At 51.4% G+C, this 19368-nt stretch overlaps 1 protein-coding gene across 1 annotated transcript in view; it reads right to left on the minus strand.

The window, feature by feature from the left end:
• The window catches only part of LOC111944493 (uncharacterized), an 88629-nt gene that overhangs the window by 61418 nt on the left and 7843 nt on the right, over window positions 1–19368 (minus strand). The window contains exon 3 of the mRNA XM_086873506.1: window positions 932–1479. Coding sequence (XP_086729632.1) covers window positions 932–1479 — 548 coding nt within the window. The remainder of the gene's footprint in view (window positions 1–931; window positions 1480–19368) is intronic.

Raw genomic sequence — 19368 nt, forward strand, 5'->3', positions numbered from 1 at the left:
AACAGGGGCTGGACAGAGTTAAGAATAAAGTTTATTAAAAGGCCTTAGAGGATACACCTTGGGCAGTGCAAGAACCTGGACAGGGCTACACCCAAGATGGACCAGAAATGGTCACAAAAATGGACAAGTGATCATGAGGTCTCACATTTTCAGAAGTTTAGGTCCATCTGCATATTTGGATTCATTGTCCAATTACAGCTTCAGATGAGGAAGTCCTATCCTTGTTTTCTCTCTTCAGTCCACCCTTGTTCATGCTTTTGGGCATGGAACATGTAACAATTGTCCTTGGTATCAAGCTAGAAAAGGAATTGTTTTGTCTACCTACTCTGAAGAGAGCTCACTAGCACTTAATAGGAAGTTCAAAACTACAAACCTAGGCAGTGCAGAATATGAAAAATATGAAAGCTAAAACTTAAGGCAACACACCCTGAGGGACTGTGGAATCCAGTCATTTTGGGTGGGATTGAGTAGATTTCAATGGCACTGAGTGATTTTGAGGTGACAGATAGAACTCGCTCATCTCCTTGAGGGCCAAGAGATGGAGACAAATAAACCAAATACCCCCAAAACCCTCCCCATTACCTCCCTGAATACCAGATTCCCTTCAAGCACTAGTAAAAGAGATGTTTTAGATGCCTTTGATGAATCTGAAGACTTTTACCCCAATTTTGTCTGTTTTAAAGGGATGAAGATGAATCAAAAGAAAATTAGGGCCAAATCAAAATGACCACCAGCCCAGTGTCTTCCCAACACAGATCACTGGGTACGTGGGTCATCAGGGCTCTGCCCAACGTGGGTCCTCTGATGGGGGATGGAGCTGGAGCAGCGCATGGACACCTTTCTGCACTTGGGGCACTCGCAGGGCTTCCCTTACCGGTGCCTCCGTTGGTGCTGAGTCAAGTTAGAGCTCTGGCTGAAGCTCTTCCCACACTGGGGACACTCGTAGGGCCTCTCCCCAGTGTGGATACGCCGGTGCCTGATGAGGTTGGAGTTGTCCTTGAAGCCCTTCCTGCAGTCAGGGCAGTGGAAGGGCCTCTCATCTGTGTGAATCAGCTGGTGCTGGAGGAGATGGGAGCTGGTCTGAAACCTCTTCCCACACTGGAGACACTCATAGGGCCTCTCCCCAGTGTGGATCATCTGGTGGATGATCAGTTGGGACCTCCGGCTGTAGGTCATCCCACATTCCCCACACTCATAGGGACGTTCCCCAGTGTGGGTTCTCTGGTGGCTGATCAGGCTGGAGCTCTGTCTGAAGCTCTTCCCACATTCCCCACACTCATAGGGCCTCTCCCCAGTGTGGATGCGCCGGTGGGTGATGAGGTGGGAGTTTTGCTTGAAGCCCTCCCCACAGTCAGGGCAGCAGAAGGGCCTCTCATCCGTGTGAATCCGCTGGTGCAGGAGGAGACTGGAACTGGTCTGAAACCTCTTCCCACACTCAGGACACTCGTAGGGCCTCTCCCCAGTGTGGATGCGCTGGTGGATGATGAGGTGAGAGTGGCAGTAGAAGCCATTCCCACATTCTCCACACTCGTAGGGCCATTCCCCAGTGTGGATCATCTGGTGGCGGATCAGGCTGTTGCTCTGTCTGAAGCTCTTCCCACACTCCAAGCACTTGTAGCGCTTCTCCCCATCCTGAAGCTGCTCATGGACCACCAGCTCAGAGCCCCGGCTGGATCTCCAGCCGCCTTCCCGGCACAGGGTGGGTCTTTCCTCCTCAGAGCACCCTGGGATGGGTTTGGAGCCCCTCCTCCTGTGGGATCTCCATGGCTTTTCTTCCCTGTTGAATTCCTGTGCTGTGGAGCCACTCAAAACAGCTTCTTCCATGAGGTTCTGCTGTGGGGATTTGTCCTCCCTGGTCTCCATCCTCAGCTCCTGGTCTGGGGGAGGAAGGACAAGGAGAGGATGGGATTTGCCTCCGTGCCAGAGGGAAGGGGAAGGAGATCCCCCCAGTGCGTCCCCGGCAGGACGGCGTCGGCAGCGGGGTTGTCCTGCAGCCGGGGGCCAGGCTGGGCTGGGAGATGGAGCAGGAGAGAGGGGGAAAGGGGCACTGACTTCCTCCTCACCTGCCTGTGTGTCCTGGTGCATCTTCCTCGTAGCCTCCTTCTCCATCTGGCCAAGGTTTGGGAATGGGAAATCCTGGTTTGGGGAAATACAAGGGATGAGGACATTGAGTTTGAAGGTCCCTCTGTCCAAGCTCGTCTCTAGAAGTCACCGGACATCTGGGGTCCGTAAAACCTCCAAAAAACACCAAGATTCAGCCCTGAAAATGCCTCCCAGGATTTCCCCAACTCTAGTCTCTCCTGTTTGGGGTTCAAGGGTTCCCGCCGGTCCCAGCTGCTGGGAGTCAAGCTTGTACTGGGGACAACCTGTCTGCTCGGTCCCTACCATCCCCAGGCTGCTGGGAGTGCCAGGAATCCGAAAAGTTCCCCATTACCATTTCCCCACTTAGGGATGGTGAGACCCCCCAATGTCCCCCCAAGTAGGATTTTTCGCTCAGCTTTGCAGTTCCACATTCTCCAAACATCCCCCCCCCGCAAAATAAACCCAACCCAGGGACCCCCCCAGGATATCCGGGCAAAGCTCTCACTCCCCCATCACCTGTGGGATGGTGGGTGATGATCCCACAGGAGGGGGCTATGAATTCAATGAGTGCTCAACCTTGTGGTTCCTTCTCCTTTCCCTGATCCTCCTTTGTCCCTCCTCTTCCTCCCTCTCCTCCCCTTCCATCCTTCCTCCTCCTCTTCCTCCATAACCCCACCTCCTTCTCCTACTTCCATCCCTTCTCTCTCTCCTTCTTCATCCCTCCTCCTCCATCCCTCCACCTCCTCCCCCAGGAGCAGTGACACCCTCGGTGCCCCGTTCCCAAACCCCTCACAGCCCACGGCAGGAGCGGGGATGGAGCCGGGACAGGTCGGGATGGGCAGCGCGGGGCTCTCCGCTGCTCCCACCCGCTGGGGACGGGGGGAACCCGGCCCGGGGAAAAGGAGAGGGAAACTGGGAAAATTGGGGGCTGCAGATCCAACCTGGGGCTGGCTGGGGACCCTGGCTGGGGACTGCCAGCCCTTGGGGCTCCTCTGGGGAGATGTGGCAGGGGGGAACACAGAGAGGGCTGGGGGATCCCAGGAATGGCAGCACTGGCAGGGACTGGTTTGGACTGGGGTAACTGGAACCTTACTGGGGTAACTGGGAATGATTGGGAATGAGCACAAGCATGCTGAGGGCAGCTGGGATATACTGGGAGTGACTGTGACCATACTGGGAACAGCTGGAACCACACTGGGAGAAACGGGGAGTGAGTGGGACCGTGCTGAGATGGACTGGGACTATTCCAGGGACAACTGGGATCATACTGGTAGGAACTGGGAAGAATTACAACTATTCTGGGATCACACTCAACTGGGATCATACTGGGATCACAGTGGGAGCAGCTGGGTCCCTGCTGCCTGAGACTGGGATCCCACTGAGGGTGACTGGAATCATACTGGGATTGACTGGGAGTGGCTGGGAACAACTGGGATCATGCTGAGAGCAACTGGGAGGAGCTGGGAATGACTGGGAGCGTGCTGGGGCTGACTGGGATATACTGGGAGAGACAGGGAGTCCCAGGGATCACACTGGAGGCTACTGGGGTCACACTGGCACTGACAGGGAGCAACTGGGGGCCACTGGCCTCATCCTGGGAATGACTGGGATCAGACTGGGAGTTCCTGGGATCATACTGGGAGTTACTGGGATTAGATTGTGACTGGGATGATACTGGGAGTGTGAAAGAAACTGGAAAATTGGGGAAAAAATGGAAAAAAGCCCAGGATAAATTCAAGGAAAATGGAAGGGAAAATTCGGGGAAAAACCAAAAATATCAGGGTGAAATCCAAAAAAATCAGGGAAAAATCAGGAACAAATTTGGGAAAAACGGGAAAATCTGACAAAAAATTGGGGAAAACCAGGAAAAATTTTGGGGAAAAAAAGAGAAAACTCAAGGGAAAAAATGTGAAAAAATTGGGGAAAAATCAGGAAAAGACAGTGGAAAAAATCTGTGAAAAATCAGGAAAAATCAGAAAAAATGGGGAAAAAATCAGAAAAAATAGGAAAAGAAGGAAAACTAATGAAAAACCAGGGAGAATTGGAAAGAATATTTGGGAAATCAGGAAAAAACCTGGGAAAGAACTTGGAAAAATTGGGGAAAATCCAGAAAAGAAAGAGGAATAAAATCTGAAAAGTAATAGGAAAAAAACCAGGAATAATCAGGTAAAAACTAGGGAAATTTGAGAAGAAATTGGGAAAAAGCTAGAAACGATTTGGGAAAGGAAGAGAGAAGAATCAGGAAAAAATGGGAAATACATGAAAAAAATTGTGAAAAATTGTGAGAAATCAGGGAAAATATCAGGAAAAGAAAGCTGAAAAGACCCTGGGAAAAATCAGGAAAAATCAGGAAAAAATTAGGAAAAATGTTGGAAAAATGAAGGAAAACCCAGAAATATTTGAGAAAAAATTGCAAAAAAATAAGGAAAATAATTGGGAAAAAATCAGAGAAAAAATGTGGGGAAAAAAAAAAATCAGTGTAAAATCAGGGAAACAAACAGGAAAAGGATAAAAAAATCTGGAAAAATCAGAAAAAAATAATGAAAAAAAACAGGAAAGAATTGGGGAAAACCAGAAAGATTAGGGAAAGGAAAAGGGAAAAATCAGGGGAAAAAAATGGGATTAAAACAGGAAAAAGCACAAAAATCAAGGAAAAGCTAAAGAAAAAAAATGGGAAAAAATTGAAAAAAAAAATCAGAAAAATAAAAAAATCATGAAAAAGAAATCATTAAAAAAAATCAGGAAAAAAGTCAGGAAAAATCAGTGAATAATGGGGAAAATCTAGAAAAATATTGAGCAAATATTGGGTAAAATCGAGAAAAGAGAGGGAAGAAACCTGGAAAAAATCAGGAAAAACCAGTAAACAATTAAGAAATACAGAGAAAAATCAGGGACAAATTATGAAAAAAATTGGGGAATAACCAGGAAGATGCTGCAAAAAGAAGAGGGAAAAATCAGGAAAAAGAGGGGGAAAATCAAGAAAAAAATTTAGGAAAAAATTTGGGAAAAAAACGAAAAATCAGGAAAAGAAAGAGGAAGAAGACTGAGAAAAAAAAAGTGAAAAATCAAGGAAAAAAATAAATAAAAACTGAGGACAAGAAAGTGGGGAAAAAACTGGAAAAATGGGGGAAAATTTGGGGAAAAAACTAGGAAATATCAAGGAAACAAACAGGAAAAATTCAGGAAAAATTAGGAAAAAAAGGGGAAATATTTCGACAAATCAGAGGGAAAAATCAGGAAAAATAGTTTGAAAAATATGTGAAAAAAATTGTGAAAACTGAGAAAAAAATAAGAAAAAGGGAATAAATCCTGGAAAAAATCAGGGAAAGGAATCAGAAAAAACAATGAAAAAAATTGGGGGAAAATCAGGAAAAAAAATGGGAAAATCAGGGGAAAAAATCGGGAAAAAATGGGAAAAGCCAGAAAAATTTAAGAAAAATTTAAGAAAAAGTTGTGGAAAAGAAAAAATTTTGGGAATAGGGAAAAATCAGGGAAAAAAAGTCAGGAAAAAAATGGGGAAAAAACTGGGAAAAATTCAGGGAAAAATGACGGAAAAATCAGGAAAATTAAGAAAAAAAAAGAAAAAGAGAGAAAAACATTGGGGAAAATAATGGGGAAAATCAGGAAAAAAAAACTGGATGAAATCCCCCTATCCCATTTTTCCATGGAATTTTGGGAATTGCCTACCTGGGAGGTCGTAGAAGAATTTCCGGACCTGGGAATCCGGGGAGTTGGGAAAGGTGGAATTGCGGATGAACTGGTCAAGATTTTTGGGAAGGTTGATGGCCTGGTCCTCTTCCAGCTTCCAGAATGTTCAGATGAATCACATGCCTCTTTCTGGCTGGAAATCATGGGGAATTTATGGAAAAATCACAGGAAAGCTGTGATTCAAATTCATGGAGTTTTGCCCCCAAAGCACCCTTTTTTCCCAACCAAAATTTATATTTTTCCCCCCAAATTTCAATTTTTGAGATAATTAAATGGCGAAGATAACGGGAAATGGGGAAAAATAAGATAGAAATTGAAGAAGAATGGGGAAAAGTTGGAGAAAACTAGAAAAAAAGGGGGGAAAGAGAAAGATGGGAGGAAAAATGGGGGAAAATGGAGCCAAAACTGAAAAAAAAAATAGGGAAAAAATGGGATGGAAATGGAGGAAAAATTGGGAAACATGGGAGAAAGAAATGGAAGAAAATAGGGATAAAATTGTGGAAAAATGAGATAAAACCAGGATAAAAATGGGGGAAAAAATGGGGAAAACTGGGGTAAAAATGGGAATAAAAATGGTAAAAATGAGGCAAAAATGGGAGAAAAATGGAAGAAAATGGGGAAAACAGGAGAGAACATGGCGAAAAAACTGGGGAAAAATGGAGCAAAAATAGCGTAAAATGGGGAAATGGGGAAAAAAATAGATTAAAAATGGAAAAAAATTGGGGGAAAATAGGAAAACATGGGGAAAAAATTGAATAAGAACGGAGGAAAAATAGGAAAAAAAACAGGAAAAAATGGAGAAAACTGAGGAAAAATGAGATAAAAAAGGCAGAAATGGAGGAAAAAAAAAATATGAGGGAAAAGTTGGTGAAAAATAAAAATTCGGATAAAAATGACGAAAACTATATGAAAATAGGATAAAAATTAGGAAAATAGAGCAAAAATGGGGGAAAATGGGAAAAAAAAGGGGAAAATTGGATAAAAATGTGGAAAAATGGGATAAAATGGAGACAAATTTTACTCTAATAGGGCATGACTGGGAGTGATTTGGCTTATCGTGGGGCGCAGAGGAAACTGGAGCCACACGTGGGGAGCAACTGGGCAATGCTGGGAGCAGCCACTGCCGGCACCGGGAGCCCCGAACCCCTTTCCCGGCCATGCCGGACCCGCATCCCCCCGGCCCCTTTGCCGGGGCTCTGCCGCCACCGCCACCGGGACCCCCCAAAAACACCTCCCGGGGACCCCCGGGGTGCCCCCGAGGGGCATCTGCGGCTCGGCTCTGGAGCCCTGCCATCCCCAAACATCCCCCCCAAAAACCCCAAAGCCAGGGAGCCCCGGGGGATTTGGGGCGAGCTCCCCCTCCCCGGGCACCTGCGGGATGGGGGGCGATGGTCCCGAAGGAGCTGCAGATGCAGAGAGCGGGGAGCGCAGGTGGAGCCTCCTCTGCCTGCTCCAGCTCTTCCTCCTCCTGCTCCTCCTCTTCCTCCTCCTCTGTCCCTCCTCTTCCTCCTCCTCTGTCCCTCCTCTGTCCCTGTGCGTGGTTCGGAGCCCTCGGGTGAGCGGGGCCGGGCCGGGACACGATGGGAAAGGGCTGGGTCCCCCCCAAACCGAGCTGGGGGCAGCGGAGCTTTGGGGGAACAATGGGAACGGGGCGGGACAGGGGAACAGGGGGAGGTGGGAGCACTGAGGGTCCCCCAGTTCACCCCAGGAGCCCCAAGCCCCGTCCCAGCCCCCCCAGTTCCCCCCGCAGCCCCGGCTGAGGGGGCTCAGCCCAGGAGCCGCCGTCGTTCGGGGCTCCCCCGAGTGCAGGAACGGGAGAGTTCCCGGCTCGGGGAGGCCCCAGCACAGGAGGGGATCTTGTCCCTCTTCCAGGGCCTTCCAGGGTCTTCAGGCCCCTCTCAAGAGGAGTTTTTCTCTTTTTCAGGTTTTTTGGGGGGGATCCCACCACTACAGGGGTGTGTTTTTCTCCCCATTTTAGGGTGTTTGTGCGGCCGCAGCCCCACAAGCCCCTTTTGAGGGGGGATCATGACGGCTTTAAGTGACATTTTTAGGGGTGTCCCCACCCCAAGCCCCTGTAGGGGATGTTTTGTCCCCCAGGGTGGATTTTGGGGGTTCTCTCTGCCATGGCCGCTTTAAGGGCCCCCGGTGTTGTCGGGTCCCACTGTAACTCCTCTTAAAAGGGCAACACCGCTCCCGTTGGTTCCGGCAGTGGAGCCCGGGAGGGGTTGGGGGTCCCGGGAGGGGTTTGGGGGTACCTGGGTGATGCCGATGAAGGCGATGGGGATCCCGTGCTCGGTATAAACCTTCATGAGGGGTTCCTGGGGGTTTTCAGAAGTTCTGGGTGTTTTTAGGGCCATGGTGGTTTTTTCGGAGTTCTCAAGGGGGTTTACAGGGGTCCCGATGGGGGAATTTGGGCGATCTCGGGGGTGGAATTGGGGGTCCCAAGGCTCTTCTGGGGAACCTGCTGGTGATGGAGATGGGGACCCCATGACAGGTATGAACCTTCTCAATGTCTGTATGGGGTTTTGCGGTTTTGGGGAGTTTTTGGAGCATCCAGGGCTGTGTTTGGGATCAGGGGAGGTTGGGGTGTCCCGGGGGGTTTGGGGGTTCTCGGCAGGTTTGGGGGTACCTGGGCAATGCGGGTGGCAGTGCTGGGGACCCCGTGCCAGGTTTGAACCTTCTCACTGCGCACGGGCAGCGTCAGCGTGTTCAGGGAGATCCTGGGGGGCCCGGGGGGTCACCCCAAATCCCAGGGACCCCAAATGCTGAGGGACCCCCCGAACTGCCCTCACCGCTGGATCTGCTGCAGGCAGCGGGGCACCAGCACTCGGCCTCCACCCTCCACCATCACAGGGGGGCTGTGGAAGAAATCTGGGGGTGCACGGACAGGTCGGGTGGGACCCCCAAAGTCCTGGGGGAGGGGACACGGGGGGACTTCCAGGAATTCCCGTTGTGGGGGGGATGAGGGGGAACCCAGGACGAGTCTGGGGGGGGCTGGGTAGGTCATGGGGGGGCCCCCAGGAGTCTTGTGGGGGCTGGGGATGGCAAAAAACAGGGTGACCCGCAGGATGGGTTTGGAGGGGAACTGGATTGGAGCTCCCATGGCAGTGGGATGGGGAGATCTGCCCATGGAATTCTATGGGAATGGCATCGCAGTGAGATACATCTACAGAGTTCACACGGGAATGGGACAGCAGTGGGATCCATCCTTGGACATCCCCTGGGAATGGGATGTCTGAGATCCATCCATGGAATTTCCATGGATTTCCCAGCCATGGATTTGCCCTCCCAAATCCCACATTCTCAATTCCCATATTCCCATGGGAATTCTGCCCACCCCACCTTTGCACTCCAGCGCCTCCCGCCCATATCTGACATATTTCCAGAGACATTCCCTGCAGCTGTGAGCCAGGGAATTTGTTAATCCCTCAGCCTGGATCTCAGGGATCCCCATGGCGGTGCCACAGTTGCCATCGCAGCCCCACAGATCCCCCAGCTCCGGCTCCCCCCGCTCAGCCCCGCTCTGGCTGTGCCGCTGCTGCAGCATCTGCAGCTCCCCGCTGGCCCCGTGCCAGTGCCGCTCCTTGTGCCGGCTCTGGCTATCCCAATATCCCAGCCCTGGCTATCCCAATATCCCAGCCCTGGCTATCCCAATATCCCAGCCCTGGCTATCCCAATATCCCAGCCCTGGCTATCCCAATATCCCAGCCCTGGCTATCCCAATATCCCAACTGTGGCTATCCCAATATCCCAGCCCTGGCTATCCCAAGATCCCGGCTCGGCTCCGCCCGGCCCCGCTCGCTGCGGCGGCGCTGGAAGGGGATCCCAGCCAGGGACCCCATGGACATGGACTGTGGGAAGCCCGGGCCGGGCTCCAACAGCGCCGCGTGCAGGGAACGCAGTGAGAGGAGAACTGGGGGGACATTTGGAGATTTGGGATCGGGGGGGTCACGGCTGAAGGAAAGGGGGGACGGGGAGAGCCGGGAAGGGCATTTGGGGATGCCAGGAGTGACAAGAGGGGAGGCTAGGGCTGGCTAGATGTGGCATGGCTGGAGTTCAGGGCGTTCCTGTACACAGGAAAGGGAGCTCCAAGGGTCCCCGCTGTCCCCATTGCCAGGACAGGGCAGGGAAAGCCGGGATGGCTGGGAATAGGGGTCCCGGGTGTCCTGAGTGCTGAGGAAAGGAGGGGCTGGCTGCTGGGAGAGGCAGGAATAGGGGTCCGGGGGGTAAATGGGTCAAGGAGAAGGGGGCTCTGGGGGCTGCGAGAGGCGGGATGGCCGGGAAAGGGGTGCAGGCGTTCCTGGTGCCGGATAAGGGGGTGCAGGGTGGGACCCACGGCCGGGAATGGGGGTTCGGTGGGATGGCGGTGCCCAGGAGTGGGGGTTTAGGGGCCCCTCGGCGCTCCGGAATGGGCGATCAAAGAGTCCCGGTGCCGGGGGTCCCCCTCACCTCTCGCCGCCCACCGGGAGCGCCCCCGGCCCCAGCGCTGGAGCCATCGCGCTGCTCCGCTGCGGCCCCGCCCACAGCCCCGGCCCCGCCCCCAGAGCCGCCTCCGGCCCCGCCATTGGCGCCGCTCTTTGCTGCCCGCCAGTGGCAGCCCGAGGCTGCAGTGACGTCACCGGTCGCCGGGCAGATCCCGGCGGCGCAGGGCGGCCAAGGCGGAAGCGAAAGTGCCCGAGGGAGCGCGGGGGGAGGGGACGGGGCAATTCCAGGGAATTCCCCTGGATCCCCTCCCGGGATCCCCCGGGACCCTCCTCGGCCGCGCACTGCGGGACCCCCGGGACAAACTGGGCTGAACTCCCGGGCCCTGCGCTCAAACTCTGCCTGGAACCCGCCGGCTTCGGCCCAAAGCGGGGGAAGCCCCGGCATCCGCGGATCCCATTTTTCCTGCGGCTGCGGCTCCCCAGCCCCGGCGGAGCAGGAGCGGCCGCTGGGAGCCCGAGCCCCGATTCCCAATCTCCTTCTCTCTCTGCTCCTCTCTCCCTCTCCTTTGGGTGATCAGAAATGCCAGAGCGGCTGGAGAGCCCCGTGCCCAGCTCGGCTTTCCCTGGAAAGGGAGGCCTGGGGGTGCGGTGCCCCGGGATGGCCGGGAATGGGGCTCCGGGGGTCCCCGGGCTGACGGAACCGGGGGATCCAGGGGCTGGCAGGGGAGGATCCCCGGGAAAGGGGGTGCAGGGCGCTGTGGGTGCAGGAGAAGGGGGTGCAGGGGGTCCCGGAGCTGGGGAAGGAGATGCGGGGGGGTCCCAGGGCCCAGGAATGGGGATCCAAGGGGGTCCCAGGGGGGCTCCCCAAAGCCCCTCCCAGGGCACAGCAGGAGCTGGGTCAGGAGCTCTGGTAGAGACCAAAGGGGGTGAGCCCGGCATGGGGGGGACATGGGGGAGTCACAGGCGCTCCTGGGGGGGGACACGACCCCCGGGGACCCCTCCTCACCTTCTCCCACGTACCCCAACAGAGCCCCTAAATGGATGAGCAGAGCTCGGTGACTGCAGTATGAAACTTGTTCAGTAGCACAGGAGGATTTAGAATTGAGGACAGGGGAAGGGTTTAACCCAGCCTCCTGTTTGAACAGCCTGGAGAGGGGGCTGGGGAGAAACCCATGCCTGCATTGAATTGAGAGAGATCCAGACCCGGGCTGGGAGAGATTTGAGGCACACCCACCTTTGGACTTTGCTGTCCACAACACCCTGCCACATAAAGGTAAAACCTTACAAAAGAAAGGACTTGTAAAATTGTGGTTTAGGACTTGTTACTTGGGCTTAGTGTAGCTAGCAGCTGGCCTGATAAGTTCCCAGGCAAAAACATTTTGAGAATGAAAAGTTTGTTAACATAACAAACTATTCTTGGGGAGAAAAACAAGTGCACCTGAAGTAACAAGGGATCTGTCCCATGGGAATCAGTAGAAAAAGTATGAAAACATTGTTAGAGAGAAAAGTTTGGATTGACGTGTACACTCACCATTACTAACCAGTGAACTGAGTTCCCAACCAACTGGAATTAAGCACGGAGCCTTCTGATAACCATGTAAATATAAGCTGTGTGCAATAAAGCTTTGGCTATGGTGGAAGAAGAAACAGGTGTCATTGTCCATCTCTACTGCGACACACCCAAGCAGGACATCGGGTCCTGCCGAAGCAGTGGAAAGAAGCAGCTCTGGTGGCCAAGTGGCACGGCCCATTCCAAGTGTCCCTGAGCACAGAAACAGCCCCAGCACAGCTGAACACGGGGGGACCCCTCAGCCTCGGCTCAAGGGCTCTGCAGCCCCGCAGATTTGGATTTCCCGGCTGCAGCAGGAGGATGGGAGCCGCCCCTGAGCCTGCACTGAAGGCAAGGCAGCAGCAGCCAGGGCTCCCCAGCGGGGGAAGCCCCTGGGCCTGCCCACAGATCCTCTGCTGAAATCCTCGGCCTGGGCACCCTCCTTTGGCATCTCCAGCCCCTGCGGGACAATCCTGGCTGGCACTGCTGGAGCTTCAGGGCTTTCTGTGCCTGCCCTCGCCACAGCTGCTGGGGAAGGCACCGGGAGAATTCCACTCTGGCTCTCAATTACACTCACACTCTGGGCTGCCTGGGATTAGAGTATATGAAAATATACCAAGTGTAAAATTATTTTTTATTTGATTTCTCCAGTCAGGCTTGGTTTGCATTTGCCTTGGGGAAAGGAATTTTAAAGGGTTTTTCTTTTAAGGGATGTTCCACCTCTCAGCAGAGATGAACTTAACATCTCAATTGACTGGGAATGGCCCAAAAGATTCCCACAAAGACAACGACCATCAACAAAACATCAAGGCCCCACAGCAAACATCAACCAACATCTACCCCAGACACTGCCCTGGCATAGCTGGAGACACCTGGTCTGGAAAAGGCTGAGCAGGAAATCCAGGAGTGCAGACCTAATTCACATCAGAGACACAGAAATCCGGGTGCAACAGGAAACCAAACACTAAGGGCTCCACAACTTGGAAACAATGAACACTAAACCAATGGATTTCTATGGGTTCAGACTGTATAAAGTTTAGGAAAGATCTAGTAAAACTCCCATGTCATGGAATGATTTTCTCTGCACATGCAGACTATGTGTGGTTGAAATGATTCTGGTCAGAATCAAGTCATGCCTTATTTCTCTAAAGACATTGTTGGAGAGTTTTTGCTTTTCACAGTTTCAGTGAAAGGATTACACCCTTAGAAGAATTTTTCGTAATAATTCTACTTTTCTATTGTCAGTTCTGTTTGGGCCAGGGGTGTGAGAATCAGTTTTTAGTCAGAGGAGAAGAAAACACTTGATTTTTTTCTAATTTTTGTTTTTATGATTTTGCGTGGCTCGTAGTGATGGCAACATTATGGTATGGGTTTTTCCATGTTCACCTTTAAGCTGCATTTTGAAAAGTAGAAGAGTTTGAAAGGTGGCCCATTAAAATGTAAAGAGTTAGTAGAAAATTGTTAAAAAAAAAAAAGAAAAGAAAATTGTAAGGCGGGGGGGGGGGGGGGGGGGGGGGGCGGTGGGCTCCATGTGAGTCATCCCATGGCTGCCCTGGAAGAGAAGCTTCATTCCAGGCAGCCAGCAGAGGAGCTTTAGAAATGCAAATTAACACCTCTGGGGCAAAGCATTGACAATGTACCAGGGTGTTCCTGCCTGGGGGAGGAATTGGGCTGAATTCCTCTGCCCCTCACCCCAAGCTCTGCCTGCTGGCACAGATGGAATTTGCACAGCTGAAGGCAGATCCCATGGTGAGGATATCTGACTGCAGCAGAAATTGGTTAAGCTAAAAAGGAAAACAGCTAATTGAGAATGTTGTGAAAACTTCACTATAAAAAATGGGGGGGAATCATCCCAGTCCCCACCTTAACTTGTGCTCTCAATTTCTATGTTATCTAGGGTGAATTAGAGCACTGGGGTTTTTTTGCTCCAAGTTAAGGGAAATTCGTTGGGAATCCAAGTATGTGCTGAATTAATTAGAGAAAAGCCAAAAATTGATGCAACCCTGGCTGGAGGGAGCACCCAAAAATGGGGAAAAGATGAATGGCCACCAGAACAAATCCTGCAACACCATGGACCAGGCCCTGGGAACCCTAACAAATTCATATCAGGAGCCAGAGAACTAATTTATCATTTCCATGGTATAATTAGATTACATGATGTCCTCAAAATAATCCCCAACCAGACAGCTCCAGTTCCTGATTTTCTTCCCAACCAATCCACCCAGATGAGGAACACATTTCACCATGGGATGGGGTCGGATTATCTTTTAGCAGGAAAAGGAGGCAGAGTTTGTGGAAAATTAAATGACTCAAACTGCTGTTGGCAAATAGGTCACAGGGGAAAAGTGGAGAAACAGATAACAAGGATAGAAGAAAAGAGCTCATGTACTGGTCCAAATGTGGAAAGGATGGGCATGGGCAACTTTTTGTGGTTCCCTGGCAGACCATGGGTTAAACGAATGCTGTTTCTCCTCTCATGTGCTACAGCAACTCTCATCTTTTCACCATACACTGCACCTTGCTGAGTTCAGCTCATTCAGCAGCTGAGCAAGGGGATGCGGGGGCAGCCAGGCCTCCTGAGCCACAAACGGCTACAAAAGGACAGAGAATGAGGGCACTGAGAGCAATCCCAAAATCAAAGAACACCCAGGAAGAAAAAACAGAGTCAATGAGTGAATCTGCTTGCAGATAGGGCCAGGGACTTGCACATAAGGAAGCAATGGGAAAAAGCATCAGTTTCAGAAAATGTTACCAATTGACAAGGACCGCTGCTCTGACAATGTCCCGCTAAATTCCTGAACTTCCAGAAGAACAAAGACTTAACAGAGCCATCAATATCGGATGTTATACAAAAGTGGTGGGTACATATTAACCGGGACATGCAGGAGGCAGATGGGGAAGTCTGAACCTTCCAAGCACCTCCGCCAGTGGGGAAAGGGACAGGGACACGCGGCCGGGAAAATCAGGACAAAAACGAGGCCGCGTCCTCCAGCAGCTGGAGAGAGCGCACGGCAAATGCCCCACGGCCTCTCCCTTTGGGCAGCAATAAAGTCACTCTCACACCGCTCCTCGGGCTCCTTTGGCCACACAAACCTCTGGCGCCGGGAATTTTCCCGCCCAGCCCCGGGCACAGCGCAGCCACCTCCGGGCTACCGACACGAACCGGGACGAGCCAGCGCTGCTCCGGCACCGGCTCCTGCCGAGGCCCCAGCGGGAAGGAGACCGCGGGCAGCCGCTCCCGCAGCGCCCTCACGCCAGGGCCAACGCGGGCCGGCCACGGCACAAGCCACCCGCCACAGCCCCCCGCCGCCCCCTCCCGGGCCCGCAGCGAGCCCCGAGCCCCCGCAGAACCGAGCGCGGCTCCCACCTGCGATGGCTGGGGCCGCCTCCGAGCTCCGCCGCCGCCTCACCGGGCTCCGGCCGCTGCCGCCGCTGCCGGGCCCGCACAGACGCTCCGGCAATGGCGGCTCTCCTGCCCCACGGCCGCCCTGGGGGCGCCAGCGGGGCCGGGCTTGTCCCCGCTCTGCCCAATCAGCACGCGCCAGAGCCACGAGTGACGGCAGCAGCAGCCAATCGTAGCCAGCGGCGGGCTCTGCACACGGCACAGCCCCGCCTAACGCTCTCAGGGCCCGCCCCGGGCTGTGTGAGGGGAAGGGCCGAGATGAGGAACAGGCCTGGAACGGGCCCGGCCCGAGCCGCCATTGAGCTCCGAACACAAACAAAGTTCTCCGCAGCTCCCGGCCCGCTTTTCCCTGCCCATGGTGTTCGGTGGCTCCGGCTCAGCGGGAAGCCCTGGAGCCTCACTTCTCCCACCTCTAATTAGGTGCCTCAGTGCATCGCTCGGATTTCTCCCAAAAAGCAGAAAACTGCCCCAAATACCTGTGTATGAGTGGGGGAGGAGAGAGATTTCTGGCAGAAAATTCCAAAAACTCAGTGAAGGATTGTGAGAAGTAAATTAATACCCCTAAAACCAGCTTCCCCCCACCCCTCCCTCCTCCCAGCTGTGCCTCCTCCCCCGGCACTGCAGGTGCGGTGAATTAAAGGGCCAGGAGACCTTCTGCTCCCATTAACAAGCCTTTATTAGAGAGAACTGGGCCTAGAGGTGGGGGCTCGGGGTTGCGGGCCGCCACCACTGCTCCCTGTGGTCGATGTCGAGGATCACACAGGCCTGTCGTCATCCACTGTCAGCAGGACCAGAGCCTCTGTCCTCGCCAGGATCACCCAGAGACTCTGTCTTAGGCTCAAAGGTCTAGGGGTGTCTTCCCTCTCAAGTCCTGCCCAGGTCATGGCAACCAGCTTGCCGGACTGGGATTGGCGCACCCAGTCTCCCCAGGTCCCCGCTGCCTCCACAGTGGGGTCCTCCAGATGTTCCCTGAGCGTGGCTCGTTGTCCAGGGCTGTCTTTGCTCCCAGGTGGTAATATGATTTTAATATCCACCCATGTGCAAGTCTTTATGGGAAATGGGGAAGTTCATCCTGGGCAGCAGCAGCTAAATTGCCTGACGGGTTGGAAGAGAATAAGGGATGGGGATACAAATGCAAGGATAAAACAAGTACGAACTTCTTAACAGTGAACCCTTTTGGGACTTACAACACCAAAACCCCTTATCCAGGGACCTAAACTGGGATTGAAACATGAACATATAATTTGAACATTGGGATTTTTATTTATAACAATATCCCCCCTCTTTTAATTTGACCAGGCATCAGCCTGTGTCAACTTGTTGTTTCAGGCTCCTGGTAGTGAAACTTCTTTAGTCTTTGATATTGGTCATATACCCTTTTTGCTGCTTTCCGCTCTGAACTTTCTAATATTAGGATCTTAGTTTTTCCCTTCTCTTGGGTTATTTCTAATGAGTTGTAGATCGTGCTGCTAGACTGTATTACTGAGGTAATCATTCTGATCATAGATGGGATGACGCAGGGAAGAAATAACAGTCCTGCTAGTCCCGCTATACCAATGAATGCCACCTTTTTCCACCAGCCCTTAAAGGACCAGAAACTATCCCACCAATCAGTATTCAGGATCGGTGTCCATTCTTGGTTCCCTACGTAGAAGATTTTTCTGATCTCTTTAGAAATGTTCCAGATTACTTCACTTTTATCATCTATTTCTAGGCAGCATTCAGAGGTGTTGAACTTCCCACAGATTCCCCCCTCATCAGCGAGAAGGTAATCTACTGCCAGTCGGAGTTGGTACACCACTGTTCGGGTCTGGGAGAGGTGGTCACTTATATGATGAAGGCTGGGGCTGTTTTGTTTGATGTTATTTCAATTACAGCTTGGAGCCTGATTATTCTGTTTAATGTGTATATTGGGATCCTATATCCCCAGGACCCATCCTGGGCCCAGGTCGCTGGCCCATAAGTTCTTATTATTTCCTCCAGGGTCCAGACTGTTCCTTTCCAGTTCTGGGTCCCTCCTGTGCTTATTACACTCCTCTTCCTCCTTTTTAGGGGCCTCTTTAGGTTGTCATATGCTGGTACTCCAAGCTCTGAGCCAGCTTGTTTTGGGAGCAGGAAGAAAGCTGGCTTTATCACCCCAATCGTGCAGCTACCTGACCAGTCTCCTGGTAGATGTGTATAAGCTGCATCCCTGCAGATCCAAAAGAAATCATCTGGGGCTTCCCAAAAACCCTCCCTGTCTTCATAGGGGTACTCCCAATGCTTTGATAGGCTTCTAATTCCCCAGAAGTGATTGATCCCTTTTTCTGCACATTCATAAAGGTTATATCCTTTGTGATGAATGCACCCTTTTTCCCTTTTCTCTAAGGATCAATATCTTAGGTTGGGCTCCTGGGGGAACCCATTTAGTTCCTAGATTCTTCGTTATATCTTTTGCATGCCATCCGCCCCACCAGGGTTCTATATCTTTTTCCAGTTCGTAGAATACAGTCTTCCCCAATTACCTTAGCCTTTAATTCCCATTTTTCTCTTCTCCTATACCCTGGTGTGCTTTGGCCTTCCCCAGTTCATTTTATGCTTAGAATTTCTCAAGGTTTCAAGCTAATTCCCTCCCAGGGCCAAATATCAGACATTTTAGTACTCCCACATACCCAACAATCAGTTATATTTAATTCCTTGCTGATGTTTTCAACTAAATCAATGAACAAGTTCTTCCCACTCAAATTTTCCCATTCTTCATTTCCCACGCTCATGTCCACTCTTTTCTCCTTTACCACATCAGGTTCACCTTTTACTGGTTCGTTCATTTCAAAGCACAGCCAAGTATCCCTCATGGGACAGTCTCCCAAAAGACCTTCTCTAAAAGTGACCGTATTTCTGGTAATCCAATATGTTTTTCCGTTTTCTTGGCATTCTTCTAATTGTGATTTGTTGTAACAAGAAGGACTCAAATTTGTGTGGACCCTTACCAGGGACCCTAGATTTTCCCCATCATACAAGGGATAATAACATTTCATGCAAGAGTCTGTCCCCATGGCATTGGTGAGGTGCATTGCTATCACCAGACCTACCATGAGCCTTGTGATGATCCTTTTAGGCTCCCTCTGGTCCCTGACTCCCAAGAGTCCAGCAGGAACCATGTTTGATCTCCCCTGGTCTTGCCTCTTGGGGTTTTCCTCACACTTTTTTGGGGGCTGGGTCCAAGGCTTACAGCTTTATTATTTTTTTTGTCCTTCTCCTTTTTACTGTTGTCGGTTTTGGTCTTGGGAAAAGCTGCCCAGGGAGGAATATAGTCTTGGCTAGGAAATTGGAGCCTTATTCGGGGGGGGAGGGGTTCTTTTACTTTTTCAAATAATAATAATAATAATAATAATAATAATAATAATAATAATAGTTACAAGTTAACCACAACTGGAAAACACCTTAACATTAGTTCACAGACTTTAAAGAAACACTTAACCACAAATGTAGCAGCCAAGAGAACACTTAACAACAACTGTTGTAATTCCAGTTCCTGACTGGGGACTTTAGTCTCTGGGTTTCCTTCTTAAGGTTCTTTTCAAGTCCTTGGTGTTGGGGACAACAGTCCAGTTAGAGGGATCTTTTTTGGAGTTTACTTCCCCATCTGGTGGTGCCACTGGTCCTTTAACTCGAGTCACGTGTGTCCACCATTTTTCCCGGGTTCTCACAGCCGTATGTGTGGTGAGTTGAAATTGGTAGGGTCCTTCAAACTTTGGAGTGAAAGGAGAGTTAGCCCAAGATTTTACCAATACCCAATCCCCGGGGTTAATATGGTGTGTGTCTACCTCTAAGGGAGGAGTTTGAGGGAGATACCCTTTTTTCCTGAGGTTTTCTAAAGTTTTAACAACAGTTTCCAAATACCTCCTTGAGGTTTCCTCCCCTTCAGTATACTGGGCAGTGCTCTAAGGAGTAATTAGGAAGGGGAGTCCAAATAACATTTCATAGGGGGATACCCCTAAATCTGCTCGAGGTTGGGTTCTTATCTGTAATAAAGCCAAAGGGAAACATTTTATCCAATCTCATTTAGTCTCCAGAGTCAGCTTGGTTAAGGTCGTTTTTATGGTCTTATTCATCCGTTCTACCCGACCGGAGCTCTGGGGATGCCATGGGGTGTGTAACCTCCACTTTATCGCCAGGGCTTCAGTGGTTTCCTGGAGGACACGGGCAGTGAAATGGGGGCC

This window comes from Cyanistes caeruleus, unplaced genomic scaffold (assembly GCF_971803275.1).
Source record: "Cyanistes caeruleus unplaced genomic scaffold, bCyaCae1.hap1.1 HAP1_SCAFFOLD_100, whole genome shotgun sequence".
NCBI classification, from domain to species: domain Eukaryota; kingdom Metazoa; phylum Chordata; class Aves; order Passeriformes; family Paridae; genus Cyanistes; species Cyanistes caeruleus.